This window comes from Canis lupus, chromosome X (assembly GCF_048164855.1).
Source record: "Canis lupus baileyi chromosome X, mCanLup2.hap1, whole genome shotgun sequence".
NCBI classification, from domain to species: domain Eukaryota; kingdom Metazoa; phylum Chordata; class Mammalia; order Carnivora; family Canidae; genus Canis; species Canis lupus.
Genome location: NC_132876.1, coordinates 125,089,019 through 125,107,786, shown reverse-complemented (window position 1 = coordinate 125,107,786; position 18,768 = coordinate 125,089,019). Strand labels below are relative to the sequence as shown.

The 18,768-nt window shown below is 67.5% G+C and overlaps 1 protein-coding gene across 1 annotated transcript in view; it reads right to left on the bottom strand.

Moving 5' to 3' along the window:
- LOC140628599 (serine/threonine-protein phosphatase 2A regulatory subunit B'' subunit beta) overlaps window positions 1–18,281 on the bottom strand; it is a 36,095-nt gene extending 17,814 nt beyond the window's left edge. The window contains exons 1-2 of the mRNA XM_072817907.1: window positions 17,386–18,281; window positions 411–596 (exon numbers count right to left, since the gene is read on the bottom strand). Coding sequence (XP_072674008.1) covers window positions 411–596; window positions 17,386–17,691 — 492 coding nt within the window. The 5' untranslated portion in view covers window positions 17,692–18,281. The remainder of the gene's footprint in view (window positions 1–410; window positions 597–17,385) is intronic.
- Between the last annotated feature and the right edge of the window lie 487 nt (window positions 18,282–18,768).

Below are 18,768 nucleotides of genomic sequence, written 5' to 3'. Positions count from 1 at the left end.
CCACAGAGCCCACTCAGGGCCACCCGCACAGCCACCGCGGACATGCACATGGACACCTGGGTCCGGGACGCCGCATTCACGGGGCACGCGTGAGTCCACATGGTGCACGCCCGCAGCAGGAGGACAGCCAGAGTGTGCAGAGTCAGCCCTGCACACCTCGACGCGGACACGCCTGCAGCACGGCGTCCAGGACACACGAGGCCACCGCAGGCCGGTCCCTGGCATGAAATCACACCGCATGAAGGCCTGTGCGCAGCCCCAGGGACAGAGGCTGGGGGAGCCCGGGACCGCGACCCAGGCTGCGCGTCCCTCGCCTCGTCGGGCGGGGCTCCCACGCGGTCCCACGCGGGCTTCGAAAGGCAAGCCACTGGGATGGTGAGCAGCCGAGCTGCGCACTCGTGGGCGCCCACCTTGGCCACGCGGCCCATGTCGTCCATCGTGGCTCTCTCGTGCGGGAACTGGGCGAAGGTGTGCTCGATCTTGGAGATGACGGCGTCCACGTGCAGCGTGTCTGTGGGGCGGCCCCGAGGGAAGTAGAAGGCAGGAATGTTCTGGCTGGCGGCGGGCGGCAGGGGCTGCTCCTTCTTGGCCTGCACCTGGGGACGACACAGACACACGCGCGTCAGAACCTGCCCGGGCTGCTCTCCATGCCCACGCGGAGGGGCCGGGCAGCAGGACATGCACCCGGGACATCCAGACACACGACGGCAAGCAGCCCCTGCGGGGGTCGCGCGCCCACGCTGCCAGCCCCCCACCCCAGCTCCTGCCCCAGGCTGGACCCTGCGGGACGGGGACAGGGACGCCTAGGCTGCCCGAGGAGGCGGCGCGGAGGCTCGTGGACAGGGGAGGGCCAGCCCAGGGCTCAGGTGGTCGGTGACGGGCGGCTGCGTGCACCCAGGACAGGGGACCCAGCGTGTGCAGCACAGAGGTCGCCAGACCCGCCCAGCACCCTGACCCGACCCGCGGGAGCCACGCACGCAGCACCCCGCCCGCCCCCTGCTCGCCGCACATAGCGCGGCCCGGGCCGCCCCGTGGTGGCAGCTAAGGTGGCGGCTCCATGTGCCAGCACCGTCCCGGCCCCGCTGATGACATGTACTGGCCGCCGCTCGGCAGAGCGGACGCAGGGGATGTGCGGTCACCTCGTGAAGCGACAGCCGTCCGCGCGCCGGGTTACGTCAGTAAAATCCCGGATTGGTGTGCTCCTGAACGCGTATGCACTTTCCCAGAAACAGGTCGGTGACACGCGCACGCCAACGCACGGGTGTCCGTCCGTCCACCCCCAGGGACAAACGACAGCTGAGGCTGCCATGGGGGACGGCCACCGGAACCCGCCTGGAGCTGGGGAGGCCTGGGACAGCGAGGCGGGGACGCCCCGGGCTGCGCTCAGAGGCCCTGGCTGCCCCCCTGCCCCGCCCCGGGCTCCCAGCAGTGCTTGGGGGTTTGTCCTGCAGACCCAGCAGGGAACACCGCCCCCCGCCCCAGGTGCCCAGGCCCACAGACCCGAGGCTGATGCTCACCCACAGGGAGGGTCTCAGGGAAGGGGGTAGACGCCCAGGGCACACTGGGATCACGGCTACAGGGGACGGCCCGGCAGCCCCGACCCCGAGGAACAGGGATCCCCACTGTTGGCAGGGGCGCCCAGACACGGACATGCACCCGCCTCACCTGCGCGGGCAGGGCCTGGACCCCAAAGGCGGTCACCCTGACACACGGGGCTTCTGCCCAGCTGCATGACGGCCACAGGCACGGTCCCCGTCCCCTTGATCACAGGTTCCCCTGGACCCCGTGCCCCCCTCCAGTCACAGGTCCCCGCGCTTCCCGTCCCCCGCCCCATGGTCATAGATCCCTGCAGTCTCTGTCCCCCCTCGTGGTCACAAGTCCCCACAGTCCCTGCCCTCAGGTCACAGGTCCCCAAGCTCCCCGTGGCCCCCATGGTCACAGATCCCCGTGGTCCCTGTCCCCTCTAGTCACAATCCCCATGGTCCCCATCCCCTTCCCACCCTGCAGTCCCTATCCCCTCCACAGTCACAGGTCTGGTCACGGTCAGCCATCTGTTCACCCCCTCCGCTCTTCTGCAGAGCCTTCCCCCTGGAGCCATGTGCTCCCGCTCATCAGACCTGGCCTCAGTTCACAGTGGGGGTGGCGGAGGCGCCCACACAGGGGACATAGCTGCATAGCGAGGTGCACAGGGATGGTGAGGGAGACGCCCCCAAATGTGGAGGGGGGAGGGACAGAGAAGGAGGAGGGAGGTAGGAGGTGGGAGGGGACCAGGGGGACACAAAGGGAGAGAAGAAGGCAGGAGGGAAAGGAGAGAGGAGAGAGGAGGGAAGTGCCTGGAGAGGATCAGAAGGCAGGAGGAGGGAGGGGAAGGGAGGGGGAGGCAGGGAGAGGAAGGGGGAGGAAGGAGCAGAGAGGTGCTGGGTGCAGGGTGCAGGGGTGTGGATGGGAGGGGCACAAAGCAGGCTGGAGGAAAGGGGAGCCCAGGGACACAGCTTCCCGTCCCTGCGCTGCACACATGCAGCAGGTCACTGGAGTCCTGGTCAGGTCAGGGGAAGCCTCCCCTCCTCCCCTGCACGGGCACCGCCCCTCCCCCTTCCCCCTGGAGGCTGCTGAGGGAGCAGGGTTCCTGCTCAGGGGCGGATGCTGAGGACCAGGAGCCCAGGAGCTGGGCAGGGGCAGGTGTGCAGGGCCTCTGGCACACTCCGCATGGCCTGCCCCAGACACCCCCACTCCCTCAGTCAGCCCCTCCCACACCAGGCTCAGATCCCGCCTCCACGGCCAACACCCCCCCCACTCCTGCAGGAGGGTCACAGGAGGCCAACAGGTGCTGCGAGCAGGTAACGGCCACACCGGCCGCTCCCAGCCAGACGGCAGCAGGGCTCCAAGCCGCTGGGCCCCACACCCACCCCGAACCACAGAGCAGACTGGGGGCCGAGCCAGGGCAGCTGCGAGGGTCAGGAGAGCTCACCTGTGCAGCGTCCAGGCACAGGTGCCCAGACTAACCCTTGACTCGGGGCCCCACGGGTGCCCAACAGGGTCTTGTTCAAAATGCCCTTGGGACCATCTATACCTTGACGAGAAAGCACGGCCTCAGGCTGCCAACGCTCCAGGGGAGATGGGGGGGCCCTGGGGAATCTCCATCCTGGAGGGGAGGCCTGGAGGCCAGTGGAGTCTGGGTCCTGGAGGGGGACCTGGGAGGCTCATGGAGTCTGGGCCCCGCAAGGGGACCTGGGGGGCCTGTGGATTCTGCGCCCCGCAGGGGGACCTGTGGAGTCTGTGCCCTGGAGGGGGACCTGGGGGGCCCATGGACTCTGCGCCCTGGAGGGGGACCTGGGGGGCCCGTGGACTCTGCGCCCTGGAGGGGGCCCTGGGGGGCCCGTGGACTCTGCGCCCTGGAGGGGCCCTGGGGGGCCCGTGGACTCTGCGCCCTGGAGGGGGACCTGGGGGGCCCGTGGATTCTGCGCCCTGCAGGGGGACCTGGGGGACCTGTGGAGTCTGTGCCCTGGAGGGGGACCTGGGGGGCCCATGGACTCTGCGCCCTGGAGGGGGACCTGGGGGGCCCGTGGACTCTGCGCCCTGGAGGGGGCCCTGGGGGGCCCGTGGACTCTGCACCCTGGAGGGGGACCGTGACCCAGGCCGTGCATGGAGCATTGTTGCCACGACCGGGGCTGCACACGGAGCCTCGGCGCCCAGGGCAGAAGCGCCACGGGGCAGCCAGCAAGGAGGGAGGCTGGGCTCCGTGTCCGTGTTCCCAGGCCCCAGGTTCCCAGGGCTCGTGTCCACAGGCCCCATAGCCCGACGCATAGCCCCAGGAGCCGGAGCGCAGCCCGGCGAGGCTGCGGGGACGTCCAGGGTTAATCTCGGGGACATAAATAGACCCGGCGGCAGCACAGCTGCAGGACGCACATTCCTGTGGGCCACGGGTGCCGTTGGGAGCCGGCCACCCCAGCCGCCGCCCAGTGGGAGCAGGGCTCGGCTGAGTCCCTGGGCTCCAGAAGGCCACACGCCGTGACGGCGAACCCGCACCGGCAGGTGCGCGCGGAGCAAAGGAGTGGGGCCCGGCTCCCAGGTGCTGCGCCCACCTTCCTGCCGGCCGCCCCCTCTGTGTGAGCCCGTGGGGCACGCCGCCCGGAACTCCCTGATAAAGACGACACGTCCCCTCGCAGAGCTATTTCTGTCCAGCACACTGAGTCACCACGAGGCCGCCGAGCGGGAGCACGGCCGCGGCGTCCAGCACACACACGGCGGGGCTACCCCTATCCATGGGGGCTGCCCACGGGTTCCCATCGAAGCCACCGCGGCCTCTCGGGGTGGACGGCCGCACCTGGCACACACACAGTGCAGGCTGTGGCTTTGCCGGGGGGATCCTGTCTGAACACCGGCCTCCTGTCACAGGGTGAGGGTGGGGACGTCAGAAGGGACCTCACCCCCTCCCGCGGGACAGACACGCAGGAAAAGCCCAGTGACAGTGATGGGCCTGACAGGCCATGGAGCTGCGCTGGGCAGGGTGCGTGTCAGCTGCAGTGGCCCAGGGCGCACCCCTACCTGGGCCGCGGATGCGCAGCTGCTGTTGGGGTGGGCCGGGGGGCCCCGAGGGACGCGCAGGTGAGCTTCAGGCACTTTGAGGCCGCGGCGGGGGGGTGGGGGGACAAAGGGTCCCCAGGCACACGTTCTCCTCCCCTCCCATGGGCCGTCCCTGTGACAGGGCACACGTGCCAAGGAGCCTCACACAGGACGCCCGGGGTGCAGAAACAGGACCCCCGAGCTCAGGCCGCGGTGCAGAGGAGCTGGAATGGCCTCGGCACGGGCCGTGCTCCTGGGGAGGTTCTGGGTGGCCCAGCAGCACACGTGACTTGGGGCGGGACACGGGCTCCCAGGGGCAGGGACCAGGCCAATGTGGCCCCCTGGGGCCTTCGGGACCTCGCTCCAGCTCGGTGCCGCAGGCACAGCACACAGGGAGGGTCTGCTCTCCACCAGGCCGCGCCCACGGGGTGGAAACTGTGCGCAAGGTCTTCCCCCCACCCCCACCCCGGCCGGGGCACCACGGACAGTCAGCCGCCTCCTACACCTCACCCACAGGCGGTCCTGTCCCCTGCTGGCCCTGGCAGCCTGGGTCCAGGGAGCCGACCCACCCCAGCACCGTGACCCCGCTGAGCCTGCAGCCCTGCTCGGGTCCCCACAGCCAGAGCCCAGAGGCCCCGAAGTCACCGGGGGCGGCCGGCTGGACATAGAGGCATGTCAGCTGGGGATGGCGTCACGGGGCCTCCCCTGGCTCTGTGCAGGGCCCATGGTCCCCGTGGAGGACCCTGCAGGGCCAGGACGGGCAGTGACAAGGGGCAGAAGCGGGGACCAAGGCATCGCCCAGGGTGCACAGGCTGCCGCTCCACCTGGGGGAGCCTGGGGAGCACTGCCGGGGGCAGGGGGCGACGGAGCGGTTGCTGGCGTTCCAGCTCAGCCAGCGCAGGCGACAGGGCAGCCCTGATCCTGATCCGAGGGCCGGGGTGGGGGCGGGGGTGGGGTTCCCTGACCCAGGGCCCACGGGCTGCAGCATCAGGGAATAAGTGCCCCCAGTGGGTGCCGCAGCCTGAGGACCCGGGACGGCAGGTGTGAGGCGAGCTCGCAGCCCAGACACACGTGGACACACTCCTGATGCCAACGCAGCACAGCCGCTGCGCCCGAGGCTGCTCCGCACCAGCTCCTGCAACATCCGGCCCCACCCCATGTGTCTCCTTTCCATCTCTCCTCTCATCTCCACCCTCACCCCTCCCATCTTTTGTCCCCCTCCCATCCTCAACCCTATCTGTCCCCTCATCCCTCTCCCCATCCTCCCCCTCCCATCTCTCCCCTCTCATCCCCCTCTGCATCCTCAGCCCTCCCGTCTCTTTTGTCCCCTCCCATCCTCCTCCCTCCCCATCTCCCCTCTCATCCACCTCCCCCAACCTCATCTCTCCACATCTCTCCCTTCACCCCCCTTCCCATGCTCACCTTTCCCTGTCTCTCCTCTCATCCCCCTTCCCATCCTCCCCCCTCCCATCTCCCCTCTCATCCCCCTCCCCCATCCTCACCCCTCCCCATCTCTCCCAATCTCATTTCCTGCATCCCAGTTAGCCTCTCTCCTGTGGGGCTGTCAGGCCACTTCCCGAAATCCCACCTTTCCCCATCCTCCCTCATCCCTGCCCTTGCCACTCCCCCCCCCCGCCCCCTGCAATCCCCTGTATCACCCGAAATCTATGTCCCTCCATCTCTGTCCCACCCACCGTGCCGGTGGCCCCCGCTGGCACAAGCATATGCTGAGCTCCGTGCCCAGGGCCGTGTGCACATCCACACCCAGATACCCCGGGGTGGAAGGAAGCCAGGAACCCCCCCACCCCGCTGTTCCTCCCTGAACCGTCCCTACCCCCCCACGAGAAACACCATCTGATTGACCACAGGGCCCTCAGAAAAGAGGCTCTGTGCCCCGTACACCCCGTCCCCCCCCCCCGCCCCCCGCAGGACACGGCTGACTGCTGTCTCCCGCAGGGGAACAGCCTCCTGCTAAAGGAATTCACAGAACTTGTCCCCACAGTGATGCTGGAGATGCCGGTCAGCCTAGGACCACCAGGGCTTCAGGAACCCCAGCCCCGAGGGCAAGGGCAAGTCACTGGCAGGACGGTCAGCCCACCTGCGGCCCAGGCCCAGCGCAAGGCGACACCTGGAAGGTCAGCCCACCCAGCACACCGGGAGGAGCAGCCGCGGGTGTGAGGACTGCACAGGGCCGATCCCCTGATCTTCCCTCCGCCTTAAAGATCCCGAGCAGGCGCTGGCATGGCCAATTGCTCCGGGTTTCCTCACATGGAGGGAGCAGAGCACAGCTCCACCCACCTCCCCACACAACCTCGGGGCCCCCAAGGCACAAAGGGCCCAGCAGTTCCTGACCCTAAAACTGCAGTCGCAGCGTCAGCCAAGCAGCCCTTCCCCGCCCCCGATGCCCCCACAGACAACTGATTCCCCCTCCCAGCCCCGCACAGACCTGGGACTCTGGGGGCTCTTTCCTGAGGCCACATGGGCGCCCAGTCCCCACGTGCCGAGGGAACGCTGGGCTTTCACGTAACAAGTGTCAGTCGGCCCAGACAGAAGGCACTTGGGCAGCAGTGCCCCGCCTCCAGACCTGTGCTGCTGTGCCGCATCCTACCTCCACCCTGTCCTGTCTCCCCCTCCGGCCCTGCGCTCCTGTGCCCCCCACCCAGACCACCCATCCTGTGCCCTGTCCTCCCCCAACCCGTCCACTCTCCCGTCCTGTCCCCCCCACCAAGACCACCCACCCTGTGCCCACCCCATCCACCCCCCATCCTTTGCCCCGTCCAGTCCACCCGATCCTGTCCCCACATACGGCCCCCTGTCCTGTCACCCCCGTGCAAACCTGTGGTCCTGTCCCCGACTGACCCCTGGCACCCGAGCACTAGGGGGCAGGCGGAGGGCGACAGGCCACAGACAAACCCGCCATACAGAGTAACTTGGGAACTCACAGGAAGAGCCAGACTTTTCAATTTCGGGGTCCCCTGAGACTAGCTGACGACACACAGACACGTGCGTAGACACGCACGGACACACGGACGCACACAGACACACGTAGACACAAACATACACAGTCACACACACAAAGCCACGTTTTCCTCCTCTGAGCTCACGGGACGACAAAGTTCACAAGCCAGCGGGTTAGTACAAGCCCCTGACGACGGGCTGCGGGAGCCCCGGGGGGGACACGGCAGGGAGCGGGGGACGCTTCCATGGTTCACGCAGGGAAGAGCCCCGGGGATGACTCCCGAGGACCGCCAGCAGCTGGGGGACAGGCAGTGCAGGCGCGCTACAGGGACGGCGGTCCTCAGGGGCGGCTGAGGACGGGCTGAGGACGGGCGGGGCGGCTGGCCCAAGGCACACCGGCTGCCCGGCTCCCGCTCCGGGGGACGCCCGCACGCCCCGACCACCCGGACCGCAGAGGGCAGGCCCGGGCACGCCAGCCCCCATCCCGGGACGCGGCCCCCCGGCCCCGCCGCCGCACCTGCTGGAAGGCTTTGAGTCTCTTCTTGAAGCGGGACGGCAGCACAAAGTCGCAGCCGCGGGCCAGGGAGGCCAGCTCCTGCCGCAGATCGGGGTCCTGGCGCAGCGACAGCTCCCGGAGCCGCATGTCGGCGCGCACGGGCCTCCGCAGGCCGGTCCAGGCGCTGCGCTCTCGCTCGCGGGGCTGTGCGGGCTCGGGGGGCTCAGGGGGGCCGCGGCGCCCGGCGGGACGGTCCGGGCAGCCGGGCTCAGCGCGCTCCATGCGTGGCCGGCCGGGCGCTCTGGGGGCCGGGCCCGGGCGGCGCGCATTCCACAGGCTGACGCGGGCACATGGCTGCAGGGGGGGGCTCCCGCTCCTCCCCACGGCCGCGGGCGGGAGCCACTGGGCAGGAGGGAGCCGTCGGAGCCGGCTCCTGGGGTGCTCTGACCGCCGCGCTCCCCGCGCCCCTGCCCCTGCCTGCGCCCCTGCTCCTGCCTGCGCCCCACAAGGAGCCCTGTGGGACACGCCTGCTGGCCCCAGGGGCGGGGGCGGGGCGGGGGCGCTGTCCCCGCTGGGAGGTGACCCAGCTAGTCAGCAGAGGCGGCGGAGGGGGGCGGGGCGCTCTCCAGAGCAGCTGCTCCCTCCCTGAAATCCTGCCCGGAACAAAGGGGTCTGCGCCACCACCCGCCCTCTGCACTTAGGGCTGAGGAAATACAGCACGGGGTCCTCGAGGCCTGCAGGATCCCACCCGGCCTTCCTACAGAGGCAGAGGCAGACCATGTGCCGTAGGGCAGCTTGTGCGGAATATGGGTTGTGTACCTCGGATGACGCGCAGGTAAGCGGGGAGCAGCAAAGGCCACTGGTACAGCGGAGGAGCTACCAGGGAAGGCGACCCAGGTAAGGGAGGGACGCTCACTGCAGGAAGTGACCAGAGGGCCACGGAGCACAGTATGTGAGGTTCAGGACGCAGCAGGGCGCACCCGGTCCAGGTGACGTAGGACGGCCCCTACTAACACGGGCACAATGCAAGCTGATGTAGGCACACAGCACAGGTGGCCCCACGCCGCGGCCGCACAGGGACTGTCCTGACCGCGCACAGACAGCACAGAGTGGACGGAGCAGGGGGCTGGGAACCTAATGTCCCAGGCTCTCCACCTCCCTCGGCACCAGGAAGGAAAGACGCAAGGAGGAGGCCGACCCCAAAGCCTGCCAGAGGTCCCCCGTGTGACCCGAGTGGTTTCAAGGACAGGATCCCAGGTGTGACACAGACACTAAGGCACACCCAGCAGCAAAGGGGAACAGAACCTCAGCGTCCAGCCATCCCACTGACAGGAACCAACCACCCTGCAGGGCCCAGAACAAGTGCACCTCCAGGGCCCAGAGCCAGCACACCTGCACTCCCCAGAGCTACACACCTGTACTCCCCATAGTGAGCGCACCTGCAGGGCCCAGAGCAAGCACATCTGCACTCCCCACTGACACACCTGTACTCCCCAGAGTGAGCGCACCTGCAGGGCCCAGAGCAAGTGCACCTGCACACGCCAGAGCAAGCGCACCTGCATACTCTAGAGTGAGAACACCTGCAGGGCCCAGAATGGGCACACCTGCAGGCCCCAGAGTGAGTGCACCTGCATACTCTAGAGTGAGCACACCTGCAGGGTCCAGAGTGAGTGCACCTGCACACCCCAGAGTGAGCGCACCTGCCCTCTCCAGAGCAAGTGCACCTGCCCGCTCACAATGAGCGCACCTGCAGGGTCCACAGTGAGCACACCTGTACTCCCTACAGCGAGCACACCTGTAGAGCCCTGAGAAAGGACACGTGTAGAGCCCTGAGCAAGCACACCTGCAGGGCCCAGAGGGAGCCCACCTGCGCGGCCCAGATTAAGGCCTGCCATGTACTAGACAGAAACACTTGAGTACCTAGCCAGTGTTACGTTTGGGGTATGGGCAGCCGAGATGCCCCTCCGTGGACAACACTGTGTCCTCCGGAGAAAGATGGCCCTCTTCTTGTGACGACTCACTCGCTGCAGGCCTCACCCCGCCCCGGACGCCCGTGCCCCAGGACCCCACCCGCAATCTGCTCCCCCTGAGGCTCCTTGGCCGCCAGCGCCTGGGTGGCCACCCAGACGGGAAATGACCCAGGGGGCTGCTGCCCTCTGCAACCCCCCAGAAGATGGCAGCTCTTTACTGGTCCTTGCCCGTCGCCGCCGTCGCATCTCTCCCTTCCTTCCTCTGAGGTCTGTCCAGTGCGCACCGCCTGGCAGGCACAGCAGCCACGTGCACAGGGTTCACGCGGACGGTGCAGTCCAGCACACGGCGTAGGTACTGTTTGAATAAGCGCACTCAGAGACACAGGCGTCCCGAAGACACGCAGGACCCCGGAGCAGCACGAAGCCGCGTTAGCTCCAGCACACGCCGCTTCCTGAACCAGGCCCCCACGGACATGGGCGGGCGTCTCCTTTGCAGACCCTCTAGAGCTGGGCCCCCAGGAAACCGCAGGACTCCAGGGACACCTCATCCGCCTGCACTTGCCATCCCGCCTCCCAGCAGGTGGACTCCCAGCAGGTGGACGTGGCCTCTCTTCCTGCTCCAGGGACAGGGACATCCAGGAAATGCCAGCGGTCACTAAGCACTGGCCCAGAGCACACTGCACCCACCTTCCCTCCATAACAGGCTTCGCTTTCAGGTTTATGGAAATGCAGGGCTCCCATGAGCTCCCCTCCCCGGCCCCGGCCCCGATTATGAACTTCCGGCCCTAGGCTAGGCGGCGCATTAGTGATGAGCGATGAGCGAGTCCTGCGAGTCCTTCGGGCTCCTCCTGGTGCTGCCACCTGGGGGCCTGGACCCCCCACAAGGACACGAGTCTGCAGCTACGGGGCCTAGGGCCGGGAGAGCAGGGACGCCGCCCCGAGTGCCCTAAGCACCCTCCCTGTTCCTGTTCTAAGTCCTGTTCCGGAGCACGTCCCCCACCCCCACCTCCCCACTGTCTCACCCCAGCAAGTCCATCTCTGCCACTTCTTATAGGTCTTCTAGGATTCACAGGTCTGCCACGACCCCGTCTGAGGCGTCCAGACACTCAGACCTGGGCAGGGCGTGCAAACCGCCAGGTTCCCGGAACACGCAGGTGCTGGGCGACCTGGGCGTGCTGTGTGAGACCACAGGGAGGCTGGTCCACTCAGACCCAGAGGCCACTGGCAGGAAGGCTGCCCGAACACCACGCGACCGGGACAAGGGATCCGGGGATGGCGTGCATCAGACGGGGCCGTGGGGTGTCCTGCCAAGCACGGCCATGCCGGCTGGTTTTGCTGCGTTCCTCTTTCCTGCATACCCCCAACAGGACATGTGACCTGTGCAGCTTGAACACACGGGCAGGGCCTCCCTGCCTCCCCCTGCAACGTGACCGCAGCCTGTCCCACAAGGACACGGTGGGCTCTTGCGGGGGCCACACGTCGCTGCCGCCACGGGAGTGTGTGTGTGAGCCGTGCACGGGGCCGCCCCTCCCTGCTGGTGCAACGCTCCTGGCGTGAACACAGGGCGGGCAGCAGACCGCCACGCAGAGCAGACGCCTGCCCCCCGAGGGGCCCCACATGCCGCCCCAGAGCTGTGAGCTCTGCCCGTTAGGTCCTCAGCATGGGGTGGTCTGTTCACGCCGCGGCGATGGGGCCAGAGCACAGGAGGCCCACGGCAAAGCGAGGCACGCCATGCAAGAGCTTGGGCGCCTGCGTGTGGCCTCACCGGGCCGGATAAAACGCCACCTTCAAATGAAGTCCTCTGGCTTCCCTGCTGCGGATTTCTGCAGTGACCGAGGCGTGCGCGAACCAGGCACCACGGCACGGGGCTCTGTGAGACGTTCCACGGACGGGACTGCTGCACCGGAAACGCTGCTACAAGCCCAAAATCTTATTCCAAATATAAAAAAAGAAAGCTTTTCCTCATTTGTCCACCTGTACGTACGTTTTGGGGTAAGATTATTAGCAACTCAAGAGTTCAGAGGTATATTTATGAGAGTGGGGGGGACATAGGGGCACAGAGGGACAAGCATCCCCGGTCCCTGCCGTCCGATTCACATTTAAAATACTTCTTCCTGAAGAGCAACTGCGAACCTTCTGACGGTCCAGGACGTAGGACGGACCTTACGCAGGATGACCACGTATGAAACATAGCCTGAAACACACCCCAAAACCTAAATGTAAAAGCCCAGCTTGCAAATCTCATAGAAGAAAGAGGAGCAAACCTTTTCGACCCTGAGCGTGGCAAAGACTGTTTAGATCATGCCATGTCCTATTTGGGACACAACAAAAACCCGTGGCAAGTCGCACGTCATCGACGCGTGAAGCTTTCCTGCTTCCTGAGACGTGAGCACGAAGGGAAAGGACGTCACCGAGCAGCAGTGGACGCTGCACGTGCAGCAGCTGTAACGGGTCGCGCAGGGAACCGCAGCACGTCCACGCAAAGCAAGCAAGCCCACGAAGGACGCAACGCGGGAGGAGGACAGTTCACCGATGACACACACGGCCTCAGCGCACCCCCGGCCAAAACCCTAGGAGCTGCTTGACAGCCGTCCCGTGAGGCGTGCACGGCGTGACCCCGGGGACGCGGACGCCCGCAGTGTGGAGCGGGATGGAAGCTACCACAGGGAGGGCGGGCAGATCCCGTGCGCCCCCCACGGGACGCCGAAAGGCGCCGCCACCCTGGAGAACAGCGCGCCGGGTTCCCCAGACTTTAAGTGTGTGTTCACCGTCACCCCCAGGAACTGCACTGCAGGCGTCTCCCCAAGAGAAACGAAAACATACGTCGACACTAACACTTAAAAACCAAAGTCCTGGGACACCCGGGGGGCTCATGGGTGGAGCTTCTGCCTTCGGCTCAGGGCGTTGCCCTGGGGTCCCGGGATCGAGTCCCGCAGGGAGCCTGCTTCTCCCTCTGCCTGTGTCTCTGCCTCTCTGTGTCTCTCATGAATAAATAAATAAAGTCTTTAAAAAAAAAAAAAACTAAAATCCTCAGCGGGATTCATCATGACAGCGGAAAGCAGCCCAGGACGCAGTGGGCCGCACAGGCCCAAAGGAAGGCACCACCACGGGGTGCCGATGGAACGCAGCTGTTGGCGATCTGCAGGACGCACGCCTGCAGAAGACGAGCCTCACAACAACACTGGCTGCTTGGGGGACACGGTGGTGTGTCAGAGTGAACGGAGCTTGAGAGCGGGAAAGGGGAAAGCACCGCCTAGGCGACAGCCAGGCCACCTAATGTCTGCGATGGCTGCACCCCGAAGTGGCAGCTGTCCACCTGCCAGGGAGCCGTTCAGGGGCATCGGGGCAGGTGCAGCTGGGGACAGACCCTCCCGTAGGTGACGTCCAGGACAGTACAGCTGCGAGCCGCAGGGCAGGTGAGCCTCTGGGGCATCAGCATCCAGGCCGGCTTCTCTGGAGCTGGGGAGACTGGAGGCCCTGTGAGTCAGCAGGGGCCCCCCGAGAGTCAGAAGTGTCCCCACCTGCCATGGAGCCCCTGCATCCCCCCACCCGCTGTGGGAGCCCCTGAACCCCAGAACGTCCTGAAGGACACTCTGCCCTCCCCAACAGACAGGGTCCCATGCCCCCCTACCATTTGAGGGGGCCCATGCCCTCCCGCCACCTGAGGAGGCCCTCGCACCCCTCCCGAGGGACCGCCATACCCCCCAACGTCGTGAGCAAGTCCTCACACCCCCTACCTCCTTCAGAACACCTGCGTTACAAAGCACGTGCTTCAAGCTTTATACGGAGAACCCTCCCGGCTCCATGTTAGAAGAGAGTCCAACCTAAGACCGGAGGAAATACCCGAAGGGAACCTTATCGGCGACCAGAGCGGGTGCAAAGGAAGCTCTACTGCCCAGGCGGCGGCCCTTGGCGTTTCAGGAACGTCAGATCCCACCGCCAACGCTGTGTCTGCTGACGGTGGTCACAGGCGAAGGTATCCTGGGTATCCTGTCCCCTGATGCGTTAGCGCGCCTCTGGGGGAGTCCCCCAGGGACAGTTGGGGCTTCCCCAGGCCCAGGAGCTACAATGCTCTGAGACGTGGTGAGACGAGGCGTCGATAGGGTTACTTATACTCTAACCTGAGTCCTTATTGCTCACCACACAGCACACGGAGGATGAACGAACATGGTAGGTCACCAGGACGTTCCCCATGGGGGGGAGGAGCAGGCAGGAGGCCCTGGAGGAGTGTGAACTGGCCACTGGTCCAGGTCACCGGGACGTTCCCCACTGTGGGGGGGAGGAGTAGGGGGAGGCCCTGCAGGGAGCGTGAACTGGCTGCTGGACCAGACCTCAGCTCTAACATCTGTTTAAAGCACCACTTTGCGTCCTCTAGGAAGGAAAGCCGGGTCCGTGGTCCCTCAAACTGCACCTCGATGTCTCCCGTGGACGAGGTCCCCGGGGTAGGAAGTCCCGCAGACACTCCCGTGCACAGTTAGCTCTGACTGCCCTGGGAAGAACCTCCCTAGAGGCACGTTTAGGGTCATCGTAGCAGGGACATCCTGGTGGGACTGTGGGAGTCAGACGCATGGAGTCCCCCCCATTCAGACTCCATCTTCTCCACGGGGAGTCAGGCAGGGGGCCGTCCAAGTGTCCCTAGCATTTATGTAACGTGTTTGCAAACCCATCACGCAATCCGTGTGCGGCGACACTCGCGGGGTGCGTGACGTAACAGGGCCATCGGGCGCTCAGTGGGAGCGTTTGGACGACCTGTGCCTCCGCGTCCTCGCAGCTGGGGAATCACACGGAGCAGGGCTGAGAAGCCGCCGCACAGGGCGCACCTTCCGCCTTCCCGTGTTTGGAGCAGGGTGCTTCTGTCCCTGGGACCTGCCCTCAGACCGTGAGCAGCACCCGACCGTCTCGTCCCGTCTGTGCCTGGGAATCCGGTCTCCGTTCACACGGCCGCCGCAGCGCGTGGGCGGGGAGCACGGCACTGGGGCCCTGGCATCTGGTCCCTGTGAGAACACCTCGCTGCCCGAGGTTCCCCTGAAACAGTCCGTAAATTCCAAACATGCTAGGACGCGCTTCAGGTCAACGTCACGTCCCAGACAAGAGCCGACGTTGCCGTGAAAACCCCAAAGAGAAAAACCGCGTTCTGCTCCTCGTCAAAACGGCTGCCCTGCTGGTCGCGGGCACTGCCGAGCAGCCCAGGGACCTCCCATGGCCCCGAGGCGGCGGCAGGTCCCAGCAGCCCCTCCCTGGACCTCCCATGGCCCCGAGGCGGCGGCAGGTCCCAGCAGCCCCTCCCTGCCTCCTCCCGCGTCCTGCACCGGCACCCGCCGGGCCTCAGGGTGTCTCAGGGCTGCGGCAGCACACGGGGTGCGTCTCTGCCTTGCGGGGGGAGAGCGCAGGGGCAGAGGGAGAGGTGCACAGCCTCCAGCAGAGTCTGTGCTGCGCGTGGAGCCCGACGCGGCGCTGGATCTCATGACAGAGACCATGACCCGAGCTGGAAGTGAGACTCGGGTGCTCCGTGGACTGGGCGTGAATCGTGTAGCTCACTAGTGTGCCCCCCCCCCCCCTCCGGCGCACAGCATCCGCGAGCCCTGGCAGCCAGCCGAGGAAGCATGCACAGCACCCTGGGCCCAGAGCGCTCACCCTGCCCGAGCACCCTGCCCAAGCACCTGCCTGAGCACCCTGCCCCAGCACCCTGGGCCCAGAGCCACACCTGCCTGAGCACCCTGCCGAAGCACCTGCCCAAGCACCCTGCCAGAGCACCCTGCCCAAGCACCCTGGGCCCAGAGCCACACCCTGCCCAAGCACCCTGCCCAAGCACCTGCCCAAGGACCCTGCCCAAGCATCATGGGCCCAGAGCCACACCCTGCCGGAGCACCCTGCCCGAGCACCCGGCCGAAGCACCCTGCCCTAGCACCCTGGGCCCAGACTTGGGCCCAGACCTGCACCCTGCCTGAGCACCCTGCCCAAGCACCCTGCCCGAGCACTGTCGGCCCAGAGCTGCATCCTGCCCAAGCACTCTGCCCGAGCACCCTGGGCCCAGACCTGCACCCTGCCCAAGCACCCTGCCCAAGTACCTGCCCGAGCACTGTGGGCCCAGAGCCGCACCCTGCCTGAGCACCCTTCCCAAGCACCCTGGGCCCAGAGCACTGTACCCTGCCCAAGCACCCTGCCTGAGCACTGTGGGCGCAGAGCTGCATCCTGTCCAAGCACTCTGCCCGAGCAACCTGGGCCCAGAGCACTGCACCCTGCCCGAGCACTGTGGGACCAGAGCTGCATCCTGCCCAAACACCCTGCCCGAGCCCACGGGCAGGTGGCCACACGCCTCCCAGTCAGACGGCTGCAGGCGGCCCCGCTCATCAGCCAGCCTTCCCGCGGCCCAACCGCTGCAGCCTCTGAGCGAGGCGGGACACGGGACGTCTTCCCAAGTCCCCTTGTTCCCTCCTGCCCAATGTGCTTCCCACTTGACATGAAAAACCTCTCTGTGCTGTGAACACCTGAACTTAACCCGCAGCGCCACACACCTCCGAGCCTGCTTTACAGAAACACGCCCTTCAGGAGGCATCCAGGGCCCGTCCTCATGCAGGGCTGACCTGCCACCTGCAGGCCCCACGGGGTTCACGCGAGGTCACGGGGTCCCAAGGCTCCAGAATGCACCTGCGAGAGCGGAGGGGCCTCCCCGAGACGGGCTTCGGGGTCAGCCCCGAGAAGGCCTGCTGAGGACGGACGCCCCCGGCCCTGCGAGAGGAAGCCTCCTGCGCGAGCGCTGGCCTCTCACACGCCCCGCGGCCTCTGGGCGACGAGCGCTTCGGGTGCGACCGCAGACCGCGTGTTGGTCCTGCAGGTCAGGGGGACAGCGACCCGAGCCAGGGCAGGCAGGACGGTCTGGGGCCTGCAGCTGGAAGAGCCTCCCTGGGGGGCGACCCGGGGCGTCCACAGCAGGCGGGGTCTGGCGTGGCCTTGAGCCTCCTGCCTGCTCCCCGCAGACACCCCGTGGGCCGCGTCACAACAGGTCCCGGCGCAGCGGTGGGCACGAGCCACGCCTGCTCGTGAACTCCTGCGGCCACCGCGGCAGGGCTCTGAAGGGCCACGGAGCCTGGCGGCAGAAATCCACGCCTCGTCCGCTGCACCCCTGCCTGTAAGCACCCCGGACCTTTTAGGGACAAGACCACACAGGAGGCAGTTACCTCTAGGCTCCACGCCCGAGCCTCTAGAAGAAACTGCAAAAGCAGACCCCTGAAGGCCACGACTCCAGCAACCTCCAGGAACCAGACGGCCGCGTGGGTCGGCTTCAGCGCACAGGGCCGTCGTGTGGGGACCCACCAGAGCACGACGCTGGTGCAGTCACAAGCCCCCCCCCCCCCATGCTACCCTCAGAGGTGCGAGCGGAAGTGCGCACGGACTTACAGCTCTGGTCCCCGTGGATCGACGAGTCCCTCGTGCGTGTGGGCCGCTCCTGGGACTTGAGGCGGCTCCCAGCGGGAGCGCGGTGGATGCGGGGGCCAGGCTGGGCACCCCCAGGCCGTCCAGCACCCCGGGCTTGCAGGCGGGCGCTGCGGGGGCGAGCAGGGCGCCGGGGCTCCTCCCGGGCACCTTGATCCGCTGCAGGCAGTCCCGCAGCAGCGCCTGTGTGCTAGACTCGCTGAGCCAGCGCAGGAACAGCTCGTCCACCTTCATCTTGAGGACCGGCTGCAGGACTTTGCCGGGCGGCATCCCGATGGCCGAGCCGCGCTCCCGGGGAGCCCCTCCTCTGCACCCCGCCGGACGCTGCGGGCAGAGTGTGGCCGGAATGGAGCTCAGCCAGGCCGGGGTTGGCCACCAGCGGGAGTCCCGGGTCCCGGGGACGGGCGGGGTGACAGCCGGCCTAGTGACGGTGCCGGGCCTGCAGCCCCGGGCCCTGGGGGCCGAACCCGGAGTTCGGGGTCCCGGGTAGGCAGGGATTGCCAACCTGCAGTTCGGAGTCGTGGGGTCACGCGTGTAGAACCCGGAATTCCCGGTCCCAGGGACCAGGGATTGTGAACCCGGAGTTCGGGGTCACGGGGTCACGGGCTGGGGGCGCGGAGTCCAGAGTTTGGGGACGCCGTGGTCACAGGCCCAGAGATTGGGGTCCCGGGGTCACGAGCCGGGGCGCGGGGTCTCAGGGGTCACGCGCCTAGAATCCGGAATTCTGGGTCCCGGGGTTGCGAGGTCACGGCCGGGTCGCGGGTCCGGAGTGTCAGGCGGCTAGAACCCGGAGTTCGGGGTCGCAGGGTCACGCGCCTAGAACCCGGAGTTCAGGGTCGCGGGGTCACGCGCCTAGAACCCGGAGTTCGAGGTCGCGGGGTCGCGGGGTCGCGGGGTCACGGGCCCGATACCGAGGCGAGGCGCGGGGCGCGGGTGGGGACAGAGCCCGGTCCCGGCGGGGCCCCGGCGGGGGCGCGGGCGGAGGTCCGGGAGGAGGGCGGCGCCCCCGGGAGCGGGAGGGGCGCCGGGCGGGGTCCCGGCGGCGGCGTCCCGGCGGCGGCGCGTCAGGAGCGCGGACAGGCCGGCGCAGCCCCGGCAGCTTCAAAACGGGCGCGCCGGCCGCGCTCCCCAACAAGGTCGCCCACGTCGCGCGTCACCGCAGCGCGTGACGTCATCACGGCGGCCCGGGCCCCGCGCGCTCCCCGGCGTCGGACGCGGCGACCTTGGCCGGGCGCGGTGGGGGCGTGGCTGCAAGCGGGGGGGGGGGGGGGGCCGGGGGGCGCTAGGGCTGGGCGTGGGGGAGGGGCAGCAGCCTGGGGGTGTGAGCATGCGCAGTGCGTGCCCGCC